A 26371-nucleotide genomic window follows, 5' to 3' on the forward strand; every position below is an offset into this window, starting at 1 on the left:
ACATGACATTTGTTACACACAGCTGTGAGTTAGTTGCATTTTGAACATACAGAAGAAGCAGCAATTGTAGGAAGACTGCTAATTAGGCACCCCGAGATGAATTTGCCTGTACTGATTACATTTTCAACAAAATGTAATCATCTGCGCTACTTTTGCGCCAAACAGTACTTTGGAACCTTACCTGAACTCACATTATGCTCCTCTTGTGTACTTTCACAGGACTACACATTGACAATGTATTTCCAGCAGTATTGGAGGGACAAACGTCTTGCCTATGTTGGAATACCACTCAACCTGACCTTGGATAATAGAGTAGCAGACCAGCTGTGGGTACCAGACACTTATTTCCTCAATGACAAGAAGTCATTTGTTCACGGTGTCACCGTCAAAAACCGCATGATCCGTCTTCATCCTGATGGAACCGTTCTTTATGGCCTGAGGTAAGGTACTTGCACCACAATGACACCTTTTCATATTTCATTGGAATTTCTGTCATTGACTTGGATGGTTGCTCGGATGGTACCGGCCCTTTTGAAAGAAAGTGGGTCATGCCAGATGACTAATTCTCATCCACAATTGTTTCAAAGTGAATCTCAGGGTAAAAAATAGTTCATGTCCCAGTGCCAAGTTAATACACTGTGTTTAATGCCCTGTCGTGGCACCACACTTTCCCAATATGACACTTTGGCAGTTATTTGCTGCAGGCCACTGAGCAACCAAAGGATTACGTGACATGCTCAAGGGCACCTCAACATTTGGTTTGAATGGGAGGGCGGAAGAGTGAGAAAGAAAACAGATATACTAGCCGGTTAGAAATTGCTTTAATGTCAAGCTTGTCAAACTGCTGTTCTCATATTGTTTAATAGAGCCCATTTCATTTCTATTGAACTTTTCGACATGCACAAGAGGTGGAGTGACCCATGAATATGAATGCATGCTTTGAATGAATAGAATGCAAATGATGGAGAGAAACACTTGAGTGTTGTACTGTATCTGCCGCCATTCGTATGCAAGTGGAATTCTGCACTCTCCACAGCCATGTACATGCATGACGGGGGGCTTCAAATTACATATTTAAATTAATAGATACAATATTTCTGTGGACTTCTTCTTCTACCATCAAAGACGGTTAATGAAAGCGTCCCAGATGAAGCCTGCCTTCTTGAATTTGACAGATGAGCTCTCGTATCTTTGGGATCATAAGGAGATCCTTTCTCGAACATTCAGCCTTTCTATTGCTTTGGAAAAAGATTATCGATCAATATTTGTACCGGTACCTTTTATAAGAACCCCCATCAAAGAAACAACCTTCAATATGAAGCACTTACTACACTAATGTCTCCATGAAGACAGACAGCGTAGATATTTCCTATGCTAGCTTCCTAGCTTGCTCCAGGCAAACTCAGCCTGTTAGCTTCTTTCAGTCCTTGACTTGCTAATTAGCTATTATGCAGTAGCGTAAGGCTAATTATGGATTGCGACCAAGCATTACTTTCTAGATACTGATATTAATGCAGTGTTTTAGATGGGCATAAGTCTAGTAAATCTTTAGAGAGATTTATACAAAATATAATTCAAAAACTAATATCTAATATACTTTAGTGAATAACTCTTGGATTTACTAACCATGGCTAGAACATAACAAACATTATTCACTATCAAAATGGGCTAACCTAATGACAAGGAATCCGCAAAGATAGTCAAATATGTTTATTGATACTGTCTATATCTTGTGGATCTGATGTTACTATAATAATAGCTGTGTAATATTGCCACAAAACGGGTTTCAAAGCTTCATGAGAGTCTTAACTGAATAAAGACAAGCAGTGGCAAACTGCCAAGCTGCCGGCTTTGTGTTGGGGTAGAGTTGGCCTCAAAATCGTTGTGAATTTGCATTTCACTTTGCTGCTGATTTCCGACTGTCTTCTTATCAGCCGTTTGAGCATGTACATCTTGACAACCAACACAACACCTCATCATGACCCAAATGATGTGAGCTCACACAAAAACTCAGCCAAGCTCCTGCCTTAATCCAATTTACAGTTTTACCATTTGTCAATTTACCGCTGTTGAAAGACAAGGAAAGGCCAATCGTGCATCCAAAAGCTATTCACAGCACTTTACTTGACCATTTTCACATGCTCAGCCTCATTCGAAAATGAATTTAGATTTTCTTTTTTGCTCAAAATTCAAAAACACATAACACCCCATATTTACATTTATCACAAATAAATATATGAAAAATAAGCATTGACAGCCTTTGCTCAATAATTTGCTCCTGTTGATGCAACTTTGTTCAACAATTACAGCTTAAAATCTTTTAAATGTAATGTCATAAGCTTGGCACACCTGTCGTTGGTCATTTTTACCCATTCTTCTGTGCAGCACCTCAAGATCTGTCACTCGTTTTAGAGTAATATTTACACTTGGAAGAGAGTAAAATAAAGAATTAAAAATAAAAATAAAAATAAAAGGCACTCAAGGGTGGAGGAACGAACTCATGACCTTCAGCTTGGGAGACTGCCACGCTACACTCTAAAAATTGATTGGCTAAAAAAAACAACCTGGCCGGGTCAGAACAAAGACTGTAAAAATGGGACCCATTTGCCTCCCTGCTTGACACAGCATTATGGGTTAGAATAGGGGGGTTAGATCCCCAAATGATTCCTGAACGTGGCCCCTCCTGCTGCTCACTGTTCCCTCTGAGGGGTGGGTCAAATGCGGAGAATGAATTTTGCCCCACTTAGGTGGGTGTGACAATCAGTGGTACTTTTTTTTCGGGAATCCCGAAAAAATGTCAGCCTCTAACACAGATTAACCAATATCTTAGTCAGAATGACCAATTAGTATCGGTTGACCTAATCACCAATACTGTATATATTGGTTGAAAACAGATACCATTCTAGAATGGTTGTTTTAACCAAAGGATCTGTCGGACACCAAGCTACCAGCTAGAGTGGTCAAATTTAACTTTTTTGGGGAGGTCAATTTGAGCTGTTGATCTGTTTTTAGGGTGCACCACCTGAGCTACTTCCCCTCATACTGTTTGCTTATATCCAAGAGGAGACCAAAAACATCGTTTTTTGGTCTTGGAGTTGGGAAGATTCCAGCTGACATGAGCGATATACTAGCACAGTGGTTCTCAACCGCGGTCCTCGAGTACCCCTATCCAGCCTGTTTTCCATGTCTCCTACCAGCAACACAGGTGTTTCAAATGATCAGCTAATCAGCAAGCTCTGCATGAAGCCTGATAACGATCCTCAGCTGTGTTGGCTGGGGAGACATGGAAAACAGGCTGGATAGGGGTACTCGAGGACCGCGGTTGAGAACCAGTGTACTAGCACGTAACAGAAGATGCGTGGCTCAGCAAGCTGTCTCCCAAGCTGGAGTTTGTTCCTCAACCCATGAGTAACTTTTATTTATTTATTTCAATTGTTTATTTTACTCTCTTCCAACTGTAAATATTATTCCAAAACTGAGTCTATTTGGTGCCACTCTAAATAGAGTCAAATTTATTCTACAGAATTTACAGAATTTTCTAAATTTACCACTGAAGACGTGGTTGTTGTTCAGGAAGGTTCTCTTCTTTTCGCAGAGGAACATTGGGGTATTGGGTGACCATCCTTCTCCCTGATTGCTCAGTTTAAGATTAGAGTTAGTCCTCGTGTTTCTGATCCTTTTCCACTTATGGACGATATATGCAACTGCGCCCATTGAGACGTTCAAGGTAGCAGACATTTATCTGTACCCTTTTTCAGATCACTGCCTCGGGACAATCCTTTCTTGGCCACCGAAAGACAATTCCATGCTTGGTTTGTGTTCTAACAGGCACTCTTAACTCTGGGTCCTTGTAGCTACAGTACAGGGTGACTTTCCAAATCAACCGAATTTACCACAGGTGGACTCCAATTAAGATGTAGAAATGGCTCAAAGGTGAGCAGTGAAAACAGGATGGACCTGAGCTCAATTTAGAGCTCCATGGAAAAGACAAGGTTTTTATTGTTGCTGAATTTGCAAAAGTCCCCCAAAAAGCTATTTTAGCATTGTCAGCACCACATGTGTTATGTTTAATTTGGAAGAACATGATTTCCATTTTGGAATAAGGCTTTAACATAATGTGGGAAAAGTGAAGAATGAATACTTGCACCGTATATGCCAGGGTTCTGTAATATCATTTTCAATACAATACCATGCTAGAAATTTACCTCAGATGTGGTTCTTTAGCATTTTCCTAAGTTGGTAATACACCCTTCCAGTGTGAGAAATGCCTTGCTATCTGTTTTTACATTTTCTCCCCTTTCTACCCTCCCAATACGAGTTTTTTTCAAAGTACAGTATCAAAAATATATTCCTGTGTCATCTCCTCCCTCCCTTTGTGTCTTCTTTTGGCAGGATCACCACGACAGCAGCATGCATGATGGATCTCAGGAGGTATCCCCTGGATGAGCAGAACTGCACACTGGAGATCGAGAGCTGTGAGTCAAGAGACCTCATGTTGCCCAAGCTGTCATTTTGCTGTACAGGCTGAGTACTTGCGAAGAACAGTACTGCACTTTTAACTGGGGCACAAAAGCTCATGTGTCAGGAACAAATAAAGTGCAACTGTCTTTCCGAAACTAAAATGAAAACTGACGCTATGACTTAATGAGCACACTTCACGTAAATATTGCATCCATTTTTATATACTAAGAATTATTATACGATTTTTATGAACTTAAGTGACTTGTCAAAGCAACGTCTGGTTCTTGGAGTCAACTTCAAACGTGTTTTTGTTTTCTCCAAGTGACAGCCCAGTTGGTTGATAAGCAAGGCTGCTTCTTGCTCTCCAGTGATTCTCAGGCAGATGGTTACACCTTGGTGTTCGTGTGTATGTCTCCTCTCGTGCAGATGGCTACACCACAGACGACATCGAGTTCTACTGGAAAGGCGGCGAGTCAGCCGTCACAGGGGTGACGCGCATTGAGCTGCCGCAGTTTTCAATAGTTGATTACAAGTTGGTTTCCAGAAATGTTGTCTTTTCCACAGGTAAAAGTGCGCACACACACAATGGATGATTGTGTCAGTTGTGTCTATTTTCATTCATTTAAATGTGTGTGTGTGAAGTTGATAGTCTTACCTTGACCTATTGCTACTACCTGACAGATAGCATATATACATGCTGCATCCACTTAGCTTAAGCCCCATGGCCCTTGTACGAAATACATTGAAGGGGCAAGTGCAAGATTTTCAAGCCAAATAAGATGCTCAACAAGGTTGAAGTAAAAAATTGTAATTCAACCCTAATGGTTGAAATGAGGAATACCAAGCCAAAACATGGCACTGCTGCAGTTGAAACTTATAGATGTCAGATAGTTCTTGTCGGAAAATTGACTGTGATTTAAATTTTTGGAGTGCCTACAATACTTAAATTAATCAATAAAATCAATGTAAAAAGTGTAAAAATGTAAAATAAAATGTCATTGCAAAGTACATGTTTAAATCCAAATTGGCTCACTGAACTGCTTTTGCAGTGTCGTGTAAGTCAACAATTAATTGTCAGCATGGCTATTTTCCTGAGTGTTTCATTTCTTAGGACAGCCAATTAACGGATACAAGAAATATCAGAATTTATTTGGATAATTGCGTAATTGTGGGATGTCGCTAACACATCTTTTTAGAATCAATAATCCTATCAATTAGTCCATCGATTACCGAAAATGCATTGGCCATTACATCTGCAAGGATTACCCAACGCATCAGTTGAAATGTAGTGCTATGTGTCACTGTAAACATGTAAACGAGTACAAACATTCTTGAATAAGGTAGAAGAAGTTTTGGAAGTAGGCTCTGGCAAAACACAACAAATGGTCTAACTGTCTTTTGTAACATACTTTTCAGTTTGCCTTAATCAGTTGCTATGAAATGAGATAGTTTAGCACCTGTTTGTAAGAAATTAGTGTTCCCTGTAGTTGGTCCTTTGTAAAGTATACAGATTTTTTTTCCACTTCAGATCCATCTGTTGCAGTGTGCGCCTATGTGAAGCAGACTGTGACTGAGATGGTAAAAAGTGAAAATATATACATTGACTTTGCTCATTAGCTCATGCACCAGGTACATTTGTGTGGAAATTGTTTATATTTCAGTTTTCCTTATTACTATGGAATGGTGATCAAAACATAACATCTTACCTCGCGTGATTCATGCTTTGAATTAGCAAATAAAAACTGTTTATTATTGAGGTAAAAATTAGCTGACCCCCATGAATTTGGTGCTCTTATGGTTGTCTCCAGCTTAACTTTTAGATACTTTGTGTGCCGGCCTAGATGCTTGTTCCTCCCACTCACAGATACTGTTTGGTGTAGCAGTTACAGCCCGTACAGCTCAACGAACGCCCACACTCGCCCACACGCACACACACACACACACACACACACACACCCTTTATCTGCATCATGCGGAGGTGCGCGGTTTATAGGCGGGAGAAGCTGCCATCAAAGGTGTACTAGCAGGAGTCAATGAGATATTTTTAGGTCTGCGACAGTCTGTGTATGCGCCAATGATTATGTGAATTTGTTATTTTTTCCCCCGTCACCAGTATTACCAACCATAAAAACAGGTCTAATGAGGGGAAGATGAACACATTTGACAATCACTGCCAGACAGATGAAACAATGAAGTTATTCATGTTTAAAAATGTGTACAATGAATAAAATAAATACATATTTCCCCCACGTTAACAAATTGCAGAGATTGACTCATTCAGTAGTTATTTATTATATCAGTCTGTTATGGTGGTTACGATGGGGTTCATTGTGGTGGAGTGCAGCCAAAAGGCAGGTGGACCCAACAAGGGGGTTAGGGTTGTATAACAAGTAAAACGATACAAAAATGGGCAAATAGAAATATTAATGTGAAGGATCATATAACTATCTAACAAAGTCCAAAACAACAGAGATAAAAAGTAAAGAAAGGCACATGGGGAACAAATGACGACGGGCGATATCATGAAAAAAGCAAATCATGTGTTCTTTTGGGTGCCTGTTCAATTGCACCATTTTTAACTCATTCACTGCTATTGAGGACTATAGACTTAAAAATATTTTATTTTTTTATTTTTATAACTTTTTTTTTCATTTAATTTAATTTTTTATGAAAACCTAGAAAAAAACATTTATTGTATTTTAATTTGTGATTAATCGTGAGTCAACTATTGAAGTCATGCGATTAATTACGAATAAAAATGTTATTCGTCTGACGCTCCTTTTTTTTAATTAAACAAATTAATTAGGGTCGTCAGGCAATTATTATTATTTTTATTGTCATTAATCAAATGACTTCACTAGTTAACTAACGATTAATCACACATTTTATATCTGTTCTGAATGTACAATAAAAAAATCTAGGTTTTCATACTCTTGTTAGCAAGTGGAAAAAAATGTTAAACTAATAGAAATAGTTCAAATGAATTTTTTACGTCTATAGCCGTCAATGGCAGTGAATGAGTTAAATAAACCCTTTGGTTATAAGAGCAAATGATCAAATGGTGATTTTAGCCTTCTACTCTGCCACTCTAGTTTGATTTTGTGAATTGTCAGTCAAGAAGAAAATGTTGCATGAGGTTAACTACTTGGAAGGGAGACCCAATGCCGGTCATGGAAGAAATGCAGACCTAATACGAAAAGATAAACAACAAACGTATAAGCCCAATCGTGACACAGCCTGTCGCCCTTACAGTCGTTAGTAGACCTTAATGAAGGCAGTTTTTGAAATAAGCTGGAATTGTATTGTCACACTGAATAGAATCCCAATGACTACTGTGACTGCCTCTTGCCAGCTCGCAAGTGAGCAGTTGATTGGACCCTAACCCAGTTGATTCACTGAAAATTGTTGCTGTAAAATGCTCAGTCTTGTAGAACGTAGAGTCCAAAATACAAAACTGTCTTAACAAGCCATGGCGTGCACTAAACAAAGGGGAGGGAGTTTAATGCATGCAAATATATTGTTTGAACTCTAAATAATGACACCAGTCCCAGCAATGCAAATTAAGTTGAAGTCTAATCCTTATAAACGTGTTTATAAATTATGCAGATGAGATTCATATTGAAAATACTGTATGCGAATTTCCAGCATTGTCTTCAATATTATGTGAAATTATTCTAGGTATGTGACTATGTGTGTGTGTACCTGTGAATTGGGTGCTGTTACCATGGCAATCCATCCAACCTTGGCCATGGAAACATGGAAATGCAATGTGTCCCTGCTTGCTCATCGAATCAGTAAGAAGTTTTCCAGTTATTCCTTAAGGATTTAAGTGTATTTTCTCTTTCCATTCCTCACAGGTGCCTATCCTCGGCTTTCTCTGAGCTTTAAACTTAAGAGGAACATCGGCTATTTCATTCTGCAGACGTACATGCCATCCATCCTGATTACCATCCTCTCCTGGGTATCCTTCTGGATAAACTATGACGCCTCGGCAGCCAGGGTGGCTCTAGGTGAGAAGCGCTGTCGTGCGGCTGTTTGGCTCACTCACATAAGGTCAGGAGCCACAAAGCACATCGCCACGCTCCTTAATGCACTGCCAGAAATTCGCTAACAGTCACGGTAGCAGAGGTTGCGATCAAGAGTCAAAACTTATTAAAAGCTAAAACTTTAAAAGGTTTCCATAGGTTAAACTTATGTGAACGTGACAGGTGTTGCATCTGCCGCTGTCTGCACAACTTGTATTGTTTTCAAAGGCTTTCCAGTTTTTTTTATATTTGCAATTCATGACACACAGGCGGAGGTAAAATAATATACATGAAAACTGTCAGATTGTAGTCATTAGAATAATATGGATGCTACATGAATTGATCTTCCACTGATGCACTGCACATCCTTCAAAAGCCTGTCAAAGCAGGAGCGACTCACTAGTTGACAAGGCTGAATTACCAAGCAGGGAAATTGACCCCAAGCTCTTGTCCCCTGAGAGTAGCCCCAAGCGTCAAGATTCATAGTATGTCACTTGGTTTTTGGTCATTTGAAGGGAGGAATAAAATAAACCGCAACATCTAACCTGTTTGTGTCGATTTTTGATCAGGCCAGTTTGACACTGGGAATTGGAAGGTGGGATCAGCTCTCTCTTTCTCTCTCCCTTTTTCTCTCTCACCCTCCCTCTCTCTCTTTCTCCCTCTCTCTCTATTTCTCCCTCTCTCTTTCTCTCTCATCCTCCCCCCTCTCTCTCTCTCTCCCATTCTCTCTCTTTCTCTCTCATCCCCCCTCTCTCTTCCTCTCTCTGTCTCTCTCCTTTCTCTCTCTCTCCCTCCCTCTCTCTTTCTCCCCCTCTCTCTTTCTCCCTTTCTCTCTCTCCCCCTCTCTTTCTCCCTCTCTTTCTCTCTTGCTCTCTTTATCCCTCTCTCTCCCTTTCTTTCTCTCTTCTGCCCTCTCTCTCTCCATCTTTCTCTCTCTTTCTACCTCTCTCCCACTATCTCCCACCCTCTCCCTCCCTCTCTTTCAATTTTCTCCCTCTCTCTCATCCTCCCTCTCTCATTCTCCCTCCCTCCCTCTCTCTCTTTCTCCCTCTCTCTCTATTTCTCCCTCTCTCTTTCTCTCTCATCCTCCCCCCTCTCTCTCTCTCTCCCATTCTCTCTCTTTCTCTCTCATCCCCCTCTCTCTTCCTCTCTCTGACTCTCTCCCTTTCTCTCTCTCTCATCCTCCCCCCTCTCTCTTTCTCCCTTTCTCTCTCTCTCTCCCTTTCTTTCTCTCTTCTGCCCTCTCTCTCTCCCTCTCTCTCTCTCTTTCTACCTCTCTCCCACTATCTCCCACCCTCTCCCTCCCTCTCTTTCAATTTTTCTCCCTCTCTCTCATCCTCCCTCTCTCATTCTCCCTCCCTCCCTCTCTCTCATTCTCCCTCCCTCCCTCTCTCTTTCTACCTTTCTCTCTCGCACCCGCTCTTTCTCACTCTCTCTCTCTCTAGGTCTCTCCCTCTCTCTCTTTCTCCCTTTCTATCTCTCTCTTTCTGTCTTTCTGCCTCTCTCTCTCTCCCTCCCTCTCTCTCTCTTTCTCTCTGTCTATCTCTCTGTCTCTCTCTCTTTCTCTCACGCTCTCTGTATCTCACTCTCCGGCAAAGCCGCGAGTGAGTCTGGATTTCCAGGCTAGGAAACTCCACGTGCGGAGGGAAATGGTGACTTTGCTAAACTAATTAACTATTCTTGACGTGTGAGTTATTCCTGTATTCCTAACCTGTACATTAATCTTGCTCTCACCAGTCTGTTTGTGCCTTTGGCTCCTTACTGTATATCATCTTTGTGTGGATAGATCATGGAAGCGTTATGGCCTTTGCACATCACGCCACTGTTTAGAGAACATGTTTTGAGCAATTAACATTATCCAGACATCAATTTCTTACATAGCTTAGCGGCTGAATGGACATGTGAAGTGAGCAGGGTTTGTCACACTTTGATTCATTTTACAAGCACAAATGTGCCCGCTTGAGTTTGTTTGCTTTTATAAGGCAAGCATGGACTATCTGTTCATGAATTAATGAGCGCCTGTGTTGGTTTGTTTTCCTTCTTTTGGAAGAGTGTGAGTGCAAGCGTGAGGTGTTCCTGGAGCTACAATTGCCGTAGGGTCCATTCACAAATTCTGATGGCTTATTACCAACTTTTTGCATTAACCTTAGAAGAAATGCACATATTTGCCTTTAAGAGAAGAGTAATGGTTGGATATGGGTATGCAATTGGAAGGGAAAGAAATGGTTGAATTGTTTCAAGAGAGAATCTGACTCTCCGAGCACTTTTCAGGCTTTGCAAAGCTACAATTGACCCTCCCTGTGCTGTAATCTTTTTTAAATCCATTTCCTGCAGTCAAGCCCTTCATTCATAATCATGTTAAAGTGCGGGCATTAGCTACAGTTGGTAATAGCACTGCTTTTAGTGTAATGTTAGACATACATAACTTTGACGCGTACCTGAAGACGGTCCCTTAGGTACCTTTGAACATGCTCTTTGAAAGATGTCTGCAAGGCAGCCTGTGTATCGTAATTAACACGCAATGCAATCTGACACATTTTATTGCATCCAGCATCCGATACATTTTTTGTTTTTGATCAAGTTAAGCTGGGCTCCTAATAGCACACAGCAACCCCTGATTAAAGGAGATTTGATTGCCGAGTGCTTTTGTTTCCATCTTTTAAGGCTGAAGAAAGACTCATGGACACATACTGTAACATAAAAAAAGGTGTGATGGGGGATGGGTACTCTGTGAGCTACCACTAAATGATGGCAAGATGTGGGGGGGGGGGGGGAGAAAAGAGATAAAGATAAATGAAGAGGGAGTGGGGAAGGTGGCGGCATCAGAGATGGGTGGAATGAGAGCACGGATTGGATGGTGACGCAATGGAATGCGACAGAGAGAGACAGAAAAAGACAGATGCAAGGGAAAGCTTATAAAACTATATTTCTCCCGAGAGACTCTAACGACGTGATGAAAGAGGAGGAAGGCCCATGGGCGCGTGCATGGCCTCTTGATTATGTTGTCCAAACAGGGAGGGAAGTAGAAAAGGGGTGGGGGAGTAATAGCAGGAGGGAACGGAGCGTAATGGCAAAGCTGAGACAACACCCATAAAATAGAAAAATAAGGAAAAAACAAAAGCAGTCACAAGGCTGAGGTGCGGTTGTGCAGGGGATTTGCAGGCGAGCTCTTCAGCCATCTCACACAAGCTTGTGCTCATGCTCTCCTTGCTGGTCTTGGAAATGTGTCGATAAATCAAATTAAAGGCTAGATTGACCTTAGTTGTCCCTCTTCCCAACCCACTGACTCTTACCCGTCACTTCACGCTATATTTGACAACACCCTCCTGAAGCATTTCACCCCAGGACAAGTGCTACAGATGTATCGTCTGTGTTTACCTGTAATAAAATGAGTCTTATTGCAATGCAATAAGTCAACATTTAATTGCATGCCTTTATGAATCACTTGATACACGCCTGCCATTTCACTTCAAGGTTGTGCGTGTGTGTGTGTGTGGTGTATGTGTGTGTTAGTGGTGTTGGCGCACCCTGTCATTTGGTAACCTACGTGGTTAAGGTTATCCAGCGCCAGGGGTGTGAGATTATTACAATGAGCTAATTCTACATGATGACCAAAGGGCAGCGGCAGCTTTTAAAGGTACACCTTTGAATTTAAATGAAGGCGAGAGTACTCACTTGACAACTGGTACACATACGTTCATGCCTGTAAAATAGACTCGCAGACTGAGTTTGGCAGATCGCTAACAGTCCCTCAAAAAGAGTCCCATGTTGCTGGTTTCGAGCCGTTTATTACACTCCAGTTGAGGTTAACTGTAAAACTAAACACACAAAACTGAGAATTACACACAGTGCACACTTAAATGCAAACACACTTTGTTTAGCTTGTTTCCCGAACGTGACTAGCTCAAGGCTAATGCACAATGGAAAGCACCATTGACTTGCTAACACTAATTAGCATGCTATACTCGCGCCACTTTTATCACTGAAAAGAATAGCTCTTCATGCAAAACGCTGCAGGAATGTATACAGAGAAGCATCTTAACATTTGTCACAGGCATTTGCTCTTCCTACACTGCAAAAAAAGAGAGAAAAAAACTTGTATTGACAAAACTTGATAGTAACTTTTTTCTTCTACTCTTTAAAGTGTCTACTGGCGACAATGGAACAACACTGCCCCTAGGTGGCCAAATTGTGTGCAACATGAACAACGCTCAATAAAGGCACACACAAACAAGATCAATGCAATATAAAATAAATAAATAAAATTGATTTCATTTCATATCAATTCTGAATCGTAGTAAATGAGAATACATTTTTGGGACACACCTCCAGTGTCTCTTCATACCCTCTCGTACACGAGAAACTAAACTAGCAAAGGAAGCAGCTCTTGAATAAACATGTTTACAAGACAAACATCTTTGGGAGATACAGCAAGTGTAATGTGCTTTCCAGGTGTTTCGTCAGGTGGCAGAATCTTTATTGCATGAGGCAGCAGCTTGTGCAGATATTTGGATTTTGGGACCAAGTGTGTGAATTGAGTCTACAATTCACATGAATGTAATCCTGGAATTGCCTGCTCAACATTTGATTGATAGGATATTCACTCAAGTTTTTTTCTGAAAAAATAAGTTTATGAACAGATAAACAATGATAAACAGAAATGATCACAATATCGTGAAGTTATTGCATCATCATGACCAGAGGCGGAGCTAGTTGGAGTGTGGCGAAGCAAGTGGCTTCCACTTACTTCTAAAGTGTGAAGAGAAACGCAGGCATACATAAAGTCAGCAAAACAATATTGTCTTTCCACTCATAGAGGCAGCACTTTATCAACAAGCCAGTGAATTTACCCTTGTCAATTAGTGTGTGGATTTGCACATGAGGGGTGTGTAGCAGACTCATTACCAAACACTTGAGGCCACCACCATGTTGACTAATTTGCCCCGTCAAAAGATAATGCTGTTAGTGACCACTAATCTGTCCTTTTAACAAAATATAAGCAATATATGCAGCATAATACATATAAGCATAATATGAAGCATAATATGTCATCCAAAACTTAAGAGGGGAGGGAAAATAAGATAATGGGACCTTTTTTCGTGTTCAATGCAAGTCTAGTGCAAAGTGCAGTCTGAGTTTTCTTTCCTTTGGTATTTTACTACACTAGTGCAGGTAGAAGTGGGCGTTTGCCCCATTTTGCGCTATTATGGGACGGAACGCAGACGACTCCCAGTCACTTAAAGCCAGCTCCTCACATTTTTGCATGGCATTTCAATGCAAGAGATTGGCGCGTTCACATTAAGTACAACTGCAAGAAGATCTCCACTTAAGGATGATGTAAAGTTGGCCACTGTGGATGGGCACATGGAGACCACTTTTAGGGAACCCTGGTCCTCGAGAGCCGCTGTCCTGCTTGTTTTAGATGTATCCCTCCTCCAACACAGCTAATTCAAATCAGCTGTTCATCAGCAAGCTCTGGAGAAGCCTGATAAAGACCCTGATCATTGAATCAGGTGGGTTGCAGGTGGGAAACATCCAAAACAAACAGGACAGTGGCTCTCGAGGACCAGGGTTCCCTACCTCTGGTCGCGATGGTAATGATAATACTATATAATAATAATTTAACCCATTAAGGCCTAAAGCGCCTCTAAAACCTAAGGGTAACTTTTGACTAGTCACCCCCCGAAAAGCTGAAGTTTTCCTGGAAATTCAACAATATTAAATTGACATCTCAGCTCCTGAAGCATAAATACCAAAACATTTCAGAGCTTACACCTGTGGTGTTTACACAAACCTAAGTTTATTATTATAAACCTTTAATATATATATTTTTTAAATCAACAAACAAATGTCGCATCAGCAGGTATATAACTCAACAAATAACAAATATATTTACCTTCAACACTGGAGCGCAGTTGTAATAACATCGGGGGATCGAGTGGCAATTATTCCTCCTTGGCCGGACCGTGACACGCGAATCTGCAACAACCATAAACGCTCGAATAAAATTCCAGGACATACTACGAGGCCCATGTCACCCTCTCGTGTAAATTCTGATGCATTTAATCGGCTAAGAGACCAAGAATTGGTCATCGCAAAACAAAATGACATATCCGCTCTCCCGGGTTTAAAGGGTCACAGTCAGTCACACGCTGAATTGATGAATTAATTGATTTCTACAATGATTCAGAGGTCGTATTTATGAATGAAATATGATGACCGCCACTACACATGTCTGTAGAGCTGAGAACCTGCCTGCGCCTCTATCTAATCCACATATCTGATTTTTTTTGTGCAGTGTGAAAAAAATTCTGATTTTTTCACACCAGACCTTGGCCTCTTTGTATATGGATATAAATCAGATATGTATGCGATGCGTCTGCACTGTGAACGCTCATCCGCACGCATCCGATTCATACGTCATCAAAATCCTGATTGAAAAGGAGACTGCTCACACATCTGTGAATATACAAAGCTGTTTTGAGCAACAGTGTTAACTTTTTATTTGTCTTTAATTTAATCACACTTGAAACATGAATCATAAAGTTGACATTTGTGGCGACAGACGGTTCATCACGAACGGTGATGACGCGACGTCACCTTCAATGAAATGAAGAGGTCAAGGAGTCTCCCCTCATTTCCCCAAAATATTTCTAGCTCTTCCAAACTCGCTACTCTGGCGTTTTGAGATGGGAAAAATGAGTTTGACGGGTTTCTGCTCTGTGAACACTGACGCTCGAGAAAGCCGAGGACAGCAGCCAAACATGAGCAAGCGTGAAAACAGTCCACCAATCGGGAGTGGGCGTTCATTCAGCTTAATTGAAGCAATGTGAACAGCCCACAAAAAAATTGGATTTAACAAAAAATCTGAATTGGGCATCACGCCCTGCAGTGTGAATGTAGCCTTAGACCTTCTTTTAGCTTTCTTCTTGAAATTAGTCTAATTTTGGTTACCAAACTGCACCGGGGTTTGAGCAATAGAATACGCCAGAACACCGATCAAGGCATAGTGCAGTCTGCCAAATTCACAAACACAAAAAATTGATTTTTTAAGACTAACTCGACTTTCACTGACTACGTTTATATGGAGTCAATATTCGAGTTAAGGTCAGAATTCCGGTTTCTGAAACATTCGCAGTAACATGTTTACATACGTGGCGGAAAGAGTTACTCCCATTTACCTGCTCATTTGTGCTGGATTGGAATAACCCGTTCGGACCGCGACGCGCGGAGAAAGTAACTACGTAAATAACGTCATTTCTTTTAACTTACTATACTTTCAATACAAGACATTCTAATTATGTCACTCACCAAACTAAATAAAGTAGTCGGTTTCCTCCTCGCTTCAGAAGTGTGGTTCTTTGCTGCAAGCGTCATGTTTGTTGATAACGGCTTAAGTATTTCCAGTGGGTTACACGCCAGAAGCATGGACTTTTGTACTTGTATTTACTGTATGTGTATATAAGCACAAACTGTGACGTTTCCGCCGTAGAGACACAAAATAATGTATTCAAGGGAGGCGGACGGAGCTGCGCATACAAGTCGTGACTCCATAGACCAAGATTCCTTGCGAATCAAATCAGCGAAGAAGAAGAAAAGATGATGAAGACAATAGCAAGCCTGCGCTCAGCGAAAAACATTTTCCCGATTGATCGAGATATTCCGAACGTGTTTATATGAGCAAGAATTCCGGTTATGAAAGGAGTAACTCGAATAAGGGTCTATTTACATGGCCTTACAAAAAAAAAAGGGTTTTGCCTGCATGTAAACGTAGTCATTGGCAGAAAATGAGGATGCAGCTGCCTTTCTACGAAAATAGGGCCTAAATCTCGTTCTACTTTCACAAATAGGCAAAGGAGAAGAAAAGTTTAATCAAATTGAGCTGTTTCACAATGGATGTCATGTTTGTATTCTTCTAAAGGAATCACCACCGTGCTGACCATGACTACTATCAACACCCACTTGAGAGAGACGCTGCCCAAGATCCCCTACGTGAAGGCCATCGACATGTACCTGATGGGCTGCTTTGTCATGGTCTTCCTTGCCCTTCTGGAGTATGCCTTTGTCAACTACATCTTCTTTGGAAGGGGGCCTCAGATGCAAAAAAAGCTGGCGGAGAAGGCTGAGAAGGCCAACAATGAGAGGGCAGCCAAGTATGACGCTGCAAGGGTAAGTTGGATGGCATTGCTCGTTCATAGGATTTCTTGCTGAAAAATCACATTTTGACCCAGGAAAACAGGTTGCAGAACAGATCACCGACATAATGAGTGCAAAAACAATTTAATGGCTTTTTCCTCCCCTTCCAGCAGCTAATTGATAAATCGACTTTGATATTGCAGCCCCCTTAAAGTTTAACTTTTGTTCACTCTTGACAGAAGCTGTGAAGAGAACTTGTTGTGGATGGCTGAATGGTCTACATTAATTAATGGGTTTCTATATATGCAGCATGTATGGCTTAGGTTCCAGTATATGACAAAAGCAGTTTTGAACTTTGTCGTCTTCTCAGGAGGCAGGTAGTAGGGCTGCTTCCCTAAAACGGTCCAATCAGATTAGAGGCCTTCGCCACTCACGCTCGGTGAGTTGTTTCAGTCAAGGTCGGCACCGCTGCCAACATGGATCTTTCTTTTTTGTTATTCTACCTCAAAACAAAACATATCCACCCTCATCCATGAATTCAATGCTGGTCAGCATGAAATTCGCTCATTCATTTGGACTTTTGTTGCATTTTATTTTCTACATGTAAAGTAGCATTTTCAATGTAAAAATACATGTTTCAAAGGAGAAAAAAAACTAATGATTTTTTTTTTCAAATGGACTGAAACATTGCTTGCTATCACCATGCATTAAAACCCTTGCACAAGAAATTGTAAATAAACCTTTGACCTTGTGAAGCCCTTTGAGACTCTTTTGTGATTAAGGGCTACATACCGGTAAATAAACTTGACTTAACTGAGAGGTGTAGCGTTACACAGGTTGTAATTTGTTGGCAAATTCACAAGCAATTAGGGCCTAAACTCTCAGTATTTACGTACATCATCTTAGTTTCTGTTTTTTATTTTGAAGTCGTCACATCATTGCAAAGAAAATAATGAAATAGAATAAATGCGATTTAATTTCAAAGCGCATCATGAATAAATGATCTTTTTCCAGTAATTTATGTTCTGCATACATTTACAGTATGACCTAAATCTAAAGCAGAATTCATCACTTCATGCTTTTCTGCAATGTTTCTGTATGTGAAAATGTATCTATGTTGTGAAGTTTCGTTCATTATATAGGGTATATACACAACATATTTAAAATATTAAAATGAGTGCTGTCAAAATTAAAGCGTAAACTAATTAATTAATCACAAAAATATTATCGCATTAATCATGTATTAATTCAGACGAATCACACTATTAATTTTGACCACAGATGACGCTTTAGCTGACAGCGGATGGTTACGTTAAAGGTCGCACAGGTTGTGTTTGAGCAATAAACATAACTAAATTAAAGTAAAGCATTTAATAAATGCTTGTGTATGACATTCAGGATATTTGTTCATGTCAAAATATTGGGGTCATTTTTTGTTCCATTTTAAATTATGCAAGTACAGTGGAACCTCGGAGTTTGAACGTCTTGGAACTCGTACAAATCGGACTTCAACCAAAAAATCGGAGTAAAAAATGCCTGGGACTTTGAACTCATTTTCGGAGTTTAAACACCCAAGCAATGCAAGCTAAGCCGAATGTACCTTGAAAACAGGTTGCCGAGTGAAGCCGAGCAAAGCCGAGCAATGCTGAATGCTCACGTTGCGGTAGTTGAGACAATGCACTGCTCATTTCCAGTCAGATCGTGAATACTCCCGGAGGTGCTCCATGCTCGCGAAGGTATTTTGATTTTTCCACAACAATTTTCTTCGCCCTGGGCTCAGAGAAAGACAACAGTGCCAGTGGCAGCAAAGAAAAACATACAGTGCTACGAACCACAGTGGAATTAGGAAGATTATTGCGCCATTGTAACTACCATGACTACTTCCGTAAATACTGGCACGAGGACCCCCCTTAGCTGTTCAACAACGTGCCTGACTTTTAACGCACGCAAGGACCGCTTAGTAGTCTAACAATATGCCCAATGTAAAATACACAAACTCAGCACTGAACTAAAGCTAGCATTAACACAGCATTTATCATCCACTGATGCCATCACACCACAACAAAAAAGGTAAGGTATTTTATTGTTTAAATACTGTACAGGGTGTGAATGTAAAAAACATAAATAGAAATTAAAATAGGAATTTTCTGTTTTTGGAGCTTAGGAACGGATTTATTGCATTTACATTATTTCCTATGGGGAAAAAATGTTTTGAAGGTTAAACAATTCGGACTTTGAACACTTCGCAGGAATGAATTATGTTCAAACTCCGAGGTACCACTGTAATGAACTGATCAAAAAAAGAAGAGGATGAGCGTGTGTAGTGGATCAAAAAAAATATTGAAGACGTCCTCATAAAATTAAAAAAAATAACACATAACAGGCGCTGTTTAAATTTGGCGGGCAAAAAATGTTGATAAAAAAGTATTTTTAATGAAGCGATTAATTGTGATTCATCAAAATTCCAAGATGTGATTATTCTGATTTAAAAAATTAATCGTTTAACAGCTCTAATAGAAATCCATGTTTAAATATATCACCGTGCTCTCCTCTAACATTGGAACAGTTTGGCCAATTCCTTTATTATTGTTGATGACAGACTTTGGACATGGTATCACAGCATAATTATGAGACAAGAGATCACAAAACTTGGACTCTTATTTCTAGGTATTTGCATATACTTTATTGATACACAACCTACAACTTAGGGTCCTTTCTTTGAAGCTCCCCCATTTTTATAAAACCGGAGAGCTGTTGATGGGTGAAAAACAAGCAATCTTGAAGCTGAGAAACAATGGAAAATCAATCAGAATCATTGTCTAAGCATAGGCCTAGCCATTTGGAATGTCTTGAAGAAAAAAAAGAAGCCAGTGGCTGGTGTACAGGAGACGAATTGATAAACTTAACTCATGATCCCAAACGTACACGCTGTGCAACAAGCAAAATGAACTCAGAGGTCTACAGACATATTTTACATGCCAATTTAAAGATGTCACATTTGTTCAACATTTTAGGTGCCTTAATAACATATGGCATTATTTTGTCAAAATATCCCAAGGATCAAGAATTGTTGACATATTTTCAGCATATTAAATGAAAATTGCTTGTATTGGGGCTGATCTGTCTTAAGCTGTCAACCAGCTTTCATCCCGCCTCAAGTTTGTCTTTCATCGTCCCCTCTTGTGCCTCACTCAGCAGTGAGTGCTCGTGGAGGCCAGCTGCTTGCTTCTATTAGTGGATGCGGAGCTCGGAGTGTGGAAAGCAAGCAAGTCCCCCTAAATAAAGACAAATAAAGAATTTTATTTCGCAGAGGCAGACAGAACGGCCCTTTGGCTTTGGCATGAAAGTGCTTCTTCTACCGCTTCAAAGTAGTAATTTTGCTTTGGAACTTTGCCCAGCCTCGCTGTCACTGGCTGAGGAACTTGGCGTGGTAGTTCACAGACTCATTTTCAGATATAGCTGTATCACAATAGATGTACTTGGTTGTTTAATTTCTCACTTGATGGGTGGCAGGCACTGCAGAGACCCAACTACTTGTATACAAACAATAGTATTATTATTTTTTTATCCATATGTCCACTTAAAAAAAATACACAACAAAACTGAAGGGATTATCATTCATCATTTAGCAAGGTAATGACCCAAAGCACACTGCCAAAACAACAAGTTCATTAGGGTAAAGAATTGCATAGTCAATTGTGCAAGAAGGTGACTTGCACAGTGGATAGTGGCGGCCGTGGCTCAGGGTGTAAAAACGGCCGTCCAGTAACAAGAAGGTCAGTTGTTCCATCCCCGCTCTCCCCAAGTCATGTGTCATCGTGTCCTTGGGCAAGGCACTTCACACACATTACCTCCAGTGCTACTCACTGGTGTATGGGAGGTGCAAATGTTTGGTGGTGGTCGGAGGGGCTGTAGGCGCAGACTAGCAGCCACGCCTCGTTCAGCCTGTGCCAGGGCAGCTGTGGTTACTTAAGTAGCTTCCCACCCCCATAATGTGAGTGCGTGTATAATGTATCCGTTCCTTTGTAAAGCTTCTTTGAGTGTCTAATTAGATAGAAAAGCGCTAAATAAATCAGATTCATTATTAATATTGACTGTAGGAAGTGATCCCTTGATGCAAAACTACAGTGAAAACCTGGGGATACATTGTTAAAGGCTTTTTTATGTTTACATTGTTGCAAATGCTGAATGATGTCAATGGGCTACAGGTTCGATGCAGCTTCAAGTAAATAATCTATTAATTCTTAGGCCTAGTCTCAATACCCACGCTACACCCTACGCTTCTTCAATGAAGTGTTCACTTAATAGAGGTGCACGAAGTGTTAGAAAGGGCAAGTTACAAGCGTGAGAAAATTGTAAAATTGGGACATTGCAAGTGATGTCATCGACTTGCGCCACCGTGTTTGATTGTGTCATCAAGCATCGCTGCAGCGGTTGTTTTTTGGGGGCAATATTTTTGCTTTAAGTGATATCAAAACTGTAGTAAAGTATAGTACTAAAGTAAAAACTCCAGTCGACGACAGCTATGGTTCCACGCCTGGATTTACGAAGCATTTATGCATTTATTTATCCCTGCATGATCTGTGGCGCATGCGCACAAGGTCGCTAAGTACGGCAACTAGGGCAAAATATGTAGATGACGTTAAACTTCGATTAAAATTACACATATAAAAATGATAAAACGAATAATAATTTGATATTTACACTTGAAAATACTTTAGGCACAGGCAAAGAAATTACCATCGAATGCCACCATTTTCCCGCTTTTTTGGTGAAGTCCGCAATGAATTGTGGGTAATACACTTCGGCTGAGATGCGGGCTCAGCCGAAGTGTAGAAAAAGGGCGCAAAGGGGGCGTGGCGTAGTGAGGTGACAGTACACTTTGGAGAATGAGACACACTACAGTCCTACACACTTGCGTAAGAGTGGAAGAGCGAGTATTGGGACAGGACCTTAGTGTCTTATGTTCATCTGCAGCGTAAGTCTAGCGCAGATGGATACCTTTCACATTTGAACAAACTGCACTTGCCTAAATGATTTGTTTCAGCAGTGGAAGATGGACTGCTGGCGCTGGGTAGTGGCGGACGATGTGGTTCTCTGCACCGATGGCTGCCCCCTCAGATATTGCCAGCCACTGCTTGGCACCAGCACCGAGAAGTCCATCTCTCCGCACCTAGTCGAAGCATCCTGGAAATGTATTTGTATGTATTGTATTTGTTTGGCTGAGCAGCGGTCAGCCGCACAATTGATCAAGTTTCGCTTGCTTCTAGTCCGTAAATGTATTTATGGTGTGCCCCCGGGAGTGGGTGACGTCATCATTGTTGTGCTTGCACTGCTAAGTGTGCCATTCGAAAGATGCTTCAAAACCAAAACCTGGTATGCTACCATTTTCATATGAATTGGTGCTCAGTAGTACCAACCTAAATTGGTCCATACCCCAAAAAAAGTATTGAGTTTTGTACTCAGATCTAACATGCGCGAATGAGTGGAGTTTTCTTTCTTTAGGTATTATTGTAGACGTGTGCAGTTAAAAATGCAAATTTTCACCATTGTGTGAGAGAAGACAGCCGACTTGCATCCCAGCTTTAAATTCAGCACAGGAGAGGGTACGTGGTCTATGTGGCAAAAGCAGAACTGACTCTATAGAATCCATGCAGGAGATCGATGCACTCAAAGTAGGTTTATAAGGAACTGCAAGAACATCTCCACTTGAGGATGATTTAAAGTTGTCTGTTGTAAAGTGGGCACTTGAAGGTCGCCTTTTACCCCTTATCGTGCAATCGTGCATCCAAGTGTGACAACAACTCCAATCCACCCCCACCGCCACACACACCCACCAGTTGTGCCTCGGTCATCAAAAACACATAACATAGCACAATATGATAAACCATAATGATAATTAATTCTATGGATTTCTTCAATGATTTAGAGTGTTAAATGCACATTGATGCCATATTTATACACATAGCTGCGGAGCTCAGAATCTGTTTAAATCTGAATCACGTTACACCACATGCGCCACAATTTAGACCTATTCTTAGTTGGTTTAAAGTTTAGTCTACTTTCTGCCACCAAATTGTCAGGTGCATAAAAATCATGATGCACCAGATTTACGAAAACAGAGCCCTCAGATTTAAAACTCATCCAAGGGAGTACATCTTATATTACTTTTCGCCACCTAAAAATTGGCTGTTTAATTTTTAAATAACTGAATCTTTTAAGCAGTGTGTCCAATCCAGTTGTACTGTAAAATGTTTTGAATAAAAGTTGAACTGCTGATCTCTTGTCACGTATTTAGCTTTTGACACGAACCCAAATATTTCTAGAATGCAGGAAAAATAAAGGGGCTACTGTTCCAATACTTTTGAAAGGGAGTGTAAGTTTACATTATACAAACCCACACTGATGGAATCATAACCTGCTTAGCTGAGGTAAAAAAAAAAGAACAAAGTAGAAAAAAGCTGGACTTGCTCAGTTGATACATTTGCATGAAAACCATCGTGCATTGCTACCAATTTGGTTCCTGTCACCGGCATACATCATGGGCATGCAGTGTGTTGTTTCTGCTGTGTATTCAATGAAATTGTTGAGTGATGTCATTGACTTTCTACTAGAGTCTTCAGACTCTGAGATTGTGATGAGTCACGAGTGTATTATACTACAGTCACGACATAACACATTTCATGGCACCGGATTATTTGACAAATTGTTTAAACTTGGTCCACTTGGATTTATCTAATGCTAATCATTTCACTCACTCAGGCGGAACCAGGACACGGGAACATCCTGCTGACCACCTTGGAAATCCATAATGAAGTGGCGGGAGGGGAGATCACCACCAGCGTAGCAGATATCAGGAACTCTCAGTCCATGGTGCAGCTGGACAGCACAGCCTCATCGCACATTCAATATCGCAAGCAGAGCAGCGGAGTCGGTCCACGTTCCGCCAGTCGTCACTCCCTGGAGCGCTCTGCTCAGATGAAACGCAGCCGACTGAGAAGGCGGTCCTCGCAGCTAAAAATCAAAATCCCTGACCTGACCGATGTCAACGCCATTGACCGTTGGTCACGGATCATCTTCCCTTCGGTTTTCTCCTTTTTTAATCTTATCTACTGGCTCTACTATGTTTGAATGGACAGTTTTGTTGTCTGTCATTTTCCATTTGGTTTGGTTTACTTCCTTTTTTGTCTGTGCTTTTATACATGCATTGAATCGATCAAAATCAGACTAAAGACTGAAAGACTGATAAAGTTCTGTACCAAGTTTTCATCAAATATCTTTTTATATTTGCCGTGTTTGAATCTCTTTTCTTTTCTGTAGTACGTACTGTAACTGGGACTTGTGGTAGTCATTTCCCATAAAACATAGAGACAAAATGCCAGCCATTGAGAACATACAGTCTTTGCACAAAATACAACTAAGTGAAAAATGACAAAAGCAGTATTCTAATAAAAAGAGAGAAAGGGAGAACTTTATACCACATAGGTGATCAGAAAAATGCAGGCAATTCCAAAAATCCATTAAACAATATGTTTGATTGGTACCCTATGCACTGTAAATGCATGCAATGATCTTCCAATGTGGTAAATTTTTACCAACAGTTTCTACTTCAGGATTATCATGACTCTCAGGCTTCCAGGTTTTTACTATTCTTGGCGTCATTAATTGGTCGGGGAGAGGAATGACAAAACAGCACAAGAATGAACAACACTGCCATTTTATTTCCAGTTCACCTTCTCATGGCTCCCGAAACAAACGTGGAACCTGATTTTATCCAAATTGATCAAACTGCCAGTAGGCTTCTGAGAGGCATTGTTACCCACGCAGCATTGTCTCACAAACAGATGAAAGAAATGTTCAGCACTACATTTTCTTATTCAGAAACATTTTCAAGTATAAATGTCCGTGTTTGTTACTCATTTCAGTGTGCTATTTTTAGTTGGATATCCTACAAATGCTCATCAATCCATGTTGGGTTACTATTGTACTCTTTGTCTTTAAGTGTTTGTTTGATTTCCCACCTTGACTTGTTGCAAGCAGTGAGACATTGGAGAAATTCCGTGTATATTTCAAAATGTATATAATATATATATATATATATATATATATATACTGTATATATATAATGTGTGCACAACCCTAAATGATAAAAAAGATGATCAAATAAGCATTGAGTTTGTGATTGTTATGCTGGCAAATGTCAGTCTATTTAGCTCCAAAAAAAAGAAGAAAGAAAGCATCCATTTATTTTCTTCTCTAAAATGTGACCATGCTGAAGTTCCACTTGATGCAAATGGATTTCAATGGACTCCACAGTCGGACCACGCTGGCCGTCTGATGAGCAAATGCTAGCATTGAATGTACCTGTATCAGATCCATTGTTCTTCAGGTAGAGGATAATGAGCCATGGTCATAGTTTTTTTTCCATCTGAATGTAAGCTCCTCATTATATTGCACGTGAGCAGGTTGTGAGACGGCATGTACACATGCAGGACGGACAGGTTGCGAGCAGGTATTGGTATGTTTTCACTTGATTGCTGCATGTAGAACATGACTGTGGTTTTGAATAATCAACCACTTCCAACTCATGAATGATAAATCTGAAACATTCTTTTTCATGAACCCCCACCCTACCACAACAAACACTCGCATAGCTTTGTGCATGAACATGTATTAAATAGGACTACTAAGAGATACTTAAGAATACAACTTTAAACTTGTGACAGTCTTAAAATAACTGAATGTATTGTACTTGGATTGTTGCTGTCTGGCTGCAATTATTTTGAGATCAAATATGACTGGGGGCGGGTGGGGTGATGCAGTCCCCGAGCTGGTCCTGTTTTCTACTGTGTAGACGAGGCTTCACGCAGTGAAGTGTGAAGTGGTTTTAAGGAATCCTCAAGTTCCAGAAAAAGAGAAGAAAAAAACCATTTGTACATCTATAGTATGAAAACAGTGAATGAAGGCACATACTCTTGGGCCATGATTTTTTATTTCTATCAACAAAGTATTAAAGAAAAAAAAATACAGACTCCTGACACCTAAGTTATTGTGTACTGTGCATGCAACAACACATTTGGAGAGACTATAAGAGGAGGAGAGAAAAATGTTTTGTTTTGTTTTCCCCCCCAGCCTCATGAGAGCTACTGAACGCTTACTCTTAAGATGACACTATGCTTTGTAGCTGACATTTTAAAAAGTCAGGTGTTGTATGGCCTTGGTCCCATAATGGAATGTGAAATGTTCTGTGCTGCCACAAAATGTATCTAGGCTTAGATTTAAATTGTATATCTCTGTATGTTTTTCTTCCTTTTTCAAAGGATGATTATGTTAAATCATCAAATAAATGATATACATTGTAATTGTTCTGTTTGTGAGCGTGCTTGACACTCACAGGAAGTTGACAAATTGGTGGCTGTATCCACATATTGACCTGCATTTTAAAATGCAATTGCTATTCCAAATCTGCCCAAAACAATATCTGTCTATTAAAATGGCACATTGTCACAGTGCATTCCTAAACAAGAGGAGTGTAATGTTAAAATGTACAAAGAACAAATAAGGTATTAAAACAGCAAAAATGTGTGAAGGAAGATCACAAATAAATGAAAAGTGGAATCAATTGTCTTGCGAAAGCAAGCATACATAACAAAATAAAACACAAGCGTTGATGATACTATGCCAGCCACTTCCTGCTTGTACCAACTTAGTTAGCCAACACCTTCTTCACTGCAGGGTTCATAGCATCT

The 26371-nt window shown here is 40.4% G+C and overlaps 1 protein-coding gene across 4 annotated transcripts in view; it reads left to right on the forward strand.

Annotated features, from left to right (window-relative positions):
• LOC144038400 (gamma-aminobutyric acid receptor subunit beta-3-like) overlaps window positions 1–25984 on the forward strand; it is an 80024-nt gene extending 54040 nt beyond the window's left edge. For 3 of the 4 annotated variants that reach the window (XM_077550903.1, XM_077550888.1, XM_077550912.1), the window contains 7 exons: window positions 220–440; window positions 4393–4475; window positions 4888–5025; window positions 8319–8471; window positions 16408–16655; window positions 16993–17061; window positions 23385–25984. In XM_077550903.1, coding sequence (XP_077407029.1) covers window positions 220–440; window positions 4393–4475; window positions 4888–5025; window positions 8319–8471; window positions 16408–16655; window positions 16993–17061; window positions 23385–23753 — 1281 coding nt within the window. In that variant the 3' untranslated portion in view covers window positions 23754–25984. The remainder of the gene's footprint in view (window positions 1–219; window positions 441–4392; window positions 4476–4887; window positions 5026–8318; window positions 8472–16407; window positions 16656–16992; window positions 17062–23384) is intronic. The other variant, XM_077550896.1, reaches the window with a different exon arrangement.
• The last annotated feature ends 387 nt before the right edge of the window (window positions 25985–26371 follow it).

Source organism: Vanacampus margaritifer, chromosome 1 (assembly GCF_051991255.1).
Source record: "Vanacampus margaritifer isolate UIUO_Vmar chromosome 1, RoL_Vmar_1.0, whole genome shotgun sequence".
Lineage (NCBI taxonomy): Eukaryota > Metazoa > Chordata > Actinopteri > Syngnathiformes > Syngnathidae > Vanacampus > Vanacampus margaritifer.